The 5,736-nt window shown below is 38.4% G+C and overlaps 1 protein-coding gene across 1 annotated transcript in view; it reads right to left on the reverse strand.

Annotated features, from left to right (window-relative positions):
• The window catches only part of EEA1 (early endosome antigen 1), a gene marked incomplete at its 5' end in the record, with an annotated part of 47,214 nt that extends 42,158 nt beyond the window's left edge, over positions 1-5,056 (reverse strand). Inside the window, 3 exons of the mRNA XM_010181533.1 lie at positions 803-868; positions 1,001-1,055; positions 4,929-5,056. Of these exons, the coding sequence (XP_010179835.1) occupies positions 803-868; positions 1,001-1,055; positions 4,929-5,056 (249 nt within the window). The remainder of the gene's footprint in view (positions 1-802; positions 869-1,000; positions 1,056-4,928) is intronic.
• Positions 5,057-5,736: the final 680 nt, after the last annotated feature.

The raw sequence follows: 5,736 nt of genomic DNA on the forward strand, positions 1-5,736 counted from the left end.
GAATAAAAACCAGTACTTCCAAAGTTCATCCCATTTTTAGAAAAGACAGGGAAATAGACTCCTGTGCTCAAATACTGCACAGCAGTACAAAAATACCTGATTTCAAACCGTTACAGCAGTTACACAAGACTGGAAAAAGTCAAGATGATTTTCCAGTTTATGTATCGCTACATTATCAGGTTCGCAGACTTGAGAGACTCGTGTAACAATCCCCCCACTTCCTTTCCTCAATATTGAAATCTGCCCTAAAAACAGAGGTTGCCAACACCATTAAATACATTCTGACAAGGCATTCTGTCAGAAGGCAATTTCTGAGGCTTGTAGCAAATCAGTATCTAAACAGCTCACAGTAATACGAGAAGTGAGAGCTTCCTCAGGGCACAACACACCATGCTTGCCTTGCCTCGTTTGTTCAGTTCATCCAGACACCTGTGAAATCGCACTATTGCTCTCCAAAAGCTCTCACAAAATAGAGCCCATAGCTCTTTCTTGTAACAGATGAAACACTACATCTGATTCATTTTCTTCAATAAACTGAGTTCTGAATAAGCTCAACAGAAGGCAAAGTCTGAACTGAACTCATAGTGAGTATCATGAAGGAATCATGATCCACTCTGACTTTGTTCTTCGTATTTATATATACAGTTACATTGTGGAGAGATAACTAGCTTTGTTTTCAAGAACATGTCAATATTCAAATTATGGAACTAACTAAATCAGGCCACGTGCCTTACAAAAAAGGTATTAATCTTCAACGTCAATGCTGACGATAAACCTGCTTCAAGTATTTTAAAGCAATTACTTGCTGCCGCTGCCCCTGCAATTTCTCTAGTTCTTTCTTCAGCTCTTCTGAATACCACCTCTCCTCCTAGGGGGAAAAGAAAAAAAAAAAAATAAAAGGAGATGGGGGAGAGAGAGCTGTAAATTTGGCTGTTTAAGATAGTGGAAAACTTTGCAGTTTGAAACGAAGAACCAAGTGCAAGTAAAATATATTTCCAACCTTTAGTGAAGCTTGCAAGTCTTGGACTTCTTGTCGGAGCAGTGATACTTCATCTCTGAATAAATATATCCATGGAGTGGAGAAAATTAATATGCAGTGGTTACACTTTGTCAATTACATAAGTTATAGTGTGTATTAAATAACTGGAGTGATAGCTATGTGCTACCTAATATAACTTACATAATTACAAATAGTTCTTTTTAGATTTTTCGAAACTTGGAACAAACTGGTTTAATAGGTACTTATTAGTCCACTTTGCACATCACCTGAAAAATGCTGAACATATTAACTGGATAAGCAAAGAAATAGGTATGCAAAAAGCCTCATGAAAACATCTAACTCAGTGTATCAGCTCAACCATATGAGTTCAGAATGGCAATGCTGTGCACTGGGACATGTAACTGTTTTGCATGCCTTTTCATGAAAAGGACGGGTCTGTTCTCCTTCACTTTCCGTATCCTGTAAAGGAACACAGCTAAGAGACGGCACACCATCTTGCTCCTTCTGAAATACGCAGCTGCATAATTTTTGATCTACACAACAATTCCGTATGCCCCGTAGATACACTCACTTAATGGTCTGAATGTTTAAAGCCTTGGGATTTTAAATTCCCAAATTTCGTGCTCAAGCCTGCAGCCATGCAAGAATGGAAGATCCAAGGCTAAAATTGTTACTAATTGATTTAGACAGCACCCTTCTAAATTGCAAGTCTCCTTGCAGAATTGCACAACTGTACGTACAAGGATAATGTTGCATTACTAAGATACAGCCACTCCAAATCTAGAATACACAGGCCATTAAAATAATGCAAATATACCCTTTCATGTTGTTTGTACAGTGGCAACACTGAGGAATACACAGAATATATGTGTGTGGGTGCCAATGCCAAGAAATTCTCTCAGTTTTATACCATACAATTTTATTGCTGCTGTGCTGCATTATCCCCTACTCCACAGATGTTCTTTTAAATTATCTCAGGAGGAAAAAGGAACAAAGCAAGTTATTCCTTAGCTAATCTGGGAAGGAATAGATTCACCTACATGAGCATATTAACATCAGGTCAGGGTCATCAAGAAAGAAGTGAAACACACACACCTGAACCAGTGAAGCAAGCACTCCAAGGAGGACCAATTTAATACCAAATCAAAATACGGGACATTAGGAGGCTAATTTTTTTCAGAGGAAGATTTTCTGGTATTTACACATAATTCTGCCTGTGTGAGACATTCACTGGAAGTTCGCAAATACAACTTCACTGAGACAGGTGTAGCTATAATCCAAAACCTGTACATTGGTTGTGAGTGTGCAAGAGGGAGCACCTTTCTCACTAGTGTAAGTAAAAGTAAGTAAATCAGGCAATATTCACTATAATTAACTTATTACATAATAATATCACTATATATTAACTATATTGAATTTGGGCCTGAACATATACCAGATCTGCAATACTTAAGCATTTAAGATGCTCTGGTCTTCGTAGCAGATAAAAGGTTTTAGGCTGTATAAAAACAGTTTGTAGTAGAGGAGAAGGAGGAGGGGAGGAGAAGGGTAAAACAGAGAGTTTGTAATGTAAAGTTGCCTCAATAGTCCCATCACAGTTTTACTTGACAGTTTTAAGACAAAACCTAAATTCAGTTTAACTGACCAGAGGAAAATTAACTGGGGGGAAAAAAAAAGTAAGGGATCACTGTAGACACTGTAACTTTGTTTTTCTTTCTATCATCCTCACCAAATCTCCCTTTCTGCTCAGGCTGTTACAATCCCTTCCTCCTCTCAGCACACCTGAGCCTCACCACCTAGCAAATCCTTAGCACCTCTTCCTTATGCTCCACTTCGTTCCCCACCTGTAGTGCTGGTGCCTCCAGCCTAGCACTGAGTACCAATGGCCTTGCTGAATCCCACTGGGGAGAGTTACATGATTTACTCTTAGGGTAGTAAGAGTAACTGGGGGAACTGAGGAAGAAGAGGACACAAATGTAATTCATAGCACCTACCTTTAAAATTTCACCTCCCAGTCTTGGTGCTGTGAATTACATGTAAGCTTCACTTCTAGACCGCTAACAGAGTGGCTTCTTGCTGCAGGCTGCAACATATCTTTAATGCAGTATTCCAAGTCTTGGAAAAACATGTTTATGTTGAAGGAGAGTTTTCTCAAGCAAGTATGCAACTGAGAAACATTAAAAAATGCCACACTAATAGGAAGAGATGGCTCATGTGTTACACAACAGCTCTCACCAGACTCCCTTCACTCCATCCAAACTCCCTGACCTTGTCCGCATTTTCAATTATATGAGAGAAAACAAAACCACTTGTCCTTAAACTGTCAAGAGCTAGGAAAAAAATAAAAAAATTTCACCAACCAACATCTGTTTGACATTGGAAACTTGCAGGCATACAAATAAATCTTTCATAAACTATATAAAAAATACAGTTATGACCAATAATTCCCCCATGTGAATGCTATTATTCTACTGAGAGTATCATTTCAGGTCTAAGCTATATCACTCTGAAAAGGCTTAACTCAGGCAAAGAAATGCTCCTTCTTGAATAAATGTGCACATAAGAAACCCAATATAACTCCACTAGTACCCTACCACTTTCTCCTATATAAAGCCCTAATTTTGATTTCTTTTGTTGCAGCAGCTGGGAGAGCAGGCAGCTATCCACAAGGAAGGGTTCATCCATGCATGAAGACAAGACCTCTACTAATACTGGCTCTTTCTGGCTTGCCAGCTCTGCACAATACTGGGGAGACAAGGATCTTTATTCACATAACAACTGAAATATGTTGCCTTCCACACTCTTTTTCTCACCAAAGAACCACTCTCGAGTGAGTTAGTTACATAAACACATGTATTTCTTTCAATGTAATTATCGATTATTTTGGGTCGCAGTTCTACTAGTGACACAACATCTGAACCCTTTACTTCCCAGCATCGGCAGAAGCCAGCTCCATTAGCAGGTCGTGCAGCGTGCATCTCTGTTTGCTGAATGAGGCCACAGGCAGCTGCTCACTCGGACACTGCTATGCACAAACCAAGGGAGTTTGCGGGAGCATGACAAAAACAGCAGCATGGACTGTCATCTACAACAGTCCAAAATAAACACTGAACAGAAAAAGAATGAGCAGGAAGCAAAAGGAAACCTACGTAAATTTTACCCCTAAGAAAACGCTCCCCAAAGCAGGGGAGACCACAAGGCAGACCACTCAGTTAAACTTTTCTAGAAAAAGTCTTGCAGTATCAGTTCCTGTTGCATACTGCTGGTCTCAAAAATAAAATAACCTGATATGTTCTCTAAGAATATACTTAACAATATACTTTTGACCAAACAGATAAATAAATTACAGAAGATTTCTGAACATGAGCATGGAATTTCTGGAACACAAAAGGAGGATTAGCAACACAGAGGCTTCTCAGATTTGCAGATAACTAGGTAATATGGGAACCTATTTAGGCAAAACCTGATGTTATAATTACCCAGTAAGTACCCTAACTACCCAGGGACAAAATCAGGTCTCTTTCCTGTCTTCAAGGTTGCCCTTCCCCACCCTCAAAGGATGAAATTTCAGCTCTGTGCTGGAAATTAGGAGGAACCTGTGTTTTTTCTGCCACAGTTCTACAAATCATTCCAGTCTGTAATACTGCATTGTCAGCTGCATGAGAAACAGGTGATTTAATTAACAATATAAACATCTGTATCTGATTTTCATTTATTGCCAGATCAGTATCAGCAATGCAAGATCAGTATGTAAGATTCAAGCTGCTTTTTAATTGTAGTTGAAAATAGGGCATGAATATTTAAATACTTGACTACATAATTAAGTGTTCAAATTAATACAGCCTTCGGTGTAATTAGAAGCAACTCAGCATTGACACAAAAGCGCATGCACAAATGAGTACTGTTGCACAAATGAGTACTGTTGCACCTTTCCGGCGACAGGTGACCTTCCCCTCCATGAGTTGAATCAATGCCAGAATTATGAACTGCTTCATAGTGCTTGAATAGCTCTTCAGCTGATCCATGAGACTTCATACAGAGAGGACAAATAAAGCCCTATCACAAAAAGGAAAAGAAAAAAAAAAAGGTGAGAGGTGAAATTTTCTTATTTTCCATCTTATTTTTACACAGAATTCAAAAATTTGTTTGCGCATCTAAAAGGTAGGAAATACAATCGTTAAGATTCATACTAATTATTTCATCCTCTGAGAAAAGTTTTGGCAACTAAAAAGTTAGAAAATGCCTATAAAAGTCATATTCCATTATTCAGTGTTTTTTTCCCAACAGCATTACATACTAGCAATAAAAACTTTACTTAGAAAAAGAAATTTTAGAAGAACTGCATTGCAATTTCTTTGACACCCAAGAAAGGATATGGGCAACTTCAATATGGGCCAGAAGATTAATAAACACTTTTTACCTTCCATATAATTAATTAGTAAATACAATTCAGAGAAATAACACCTCAAGCAAATCAGATCTCTACAGCCTAAAGAACAAGAAATCATCCCTTTTCGTTCCAGCATATTTACTGCACTCTCACCAGAGTGAAAATTTAACAGAGCGATGCTCTTATTCTACCCATTAGCCCACAGACGAATGAAAATAGTAAATACTATCTACATCTAAACATTTGTGGAGTGTCCAAACTGCCATTTATCAGAAGTAGCATCCATCTCATTTTATCTAGCAACTTATTACTTCCTAGGGTAGGAAGGCTCTGCAGAGGGACCTGG

Source organism: Mesitornis unicolor, unplaced genomic scaffold (genome assembly GCF_000695765.1).
Source record: "Mesitornis unicolor isolate BGI_N332 unplaced genomic scaffold, ASM69576v1 scaffold25673, whole genome shotgun sequence".
NCBI classification, from domain to species: Eukaryota; Metazoa; Chordata; class Aves; order Mesitornithiformes; family Mesitornithidae; genus Mesitornis; species Mesitornis unicolor.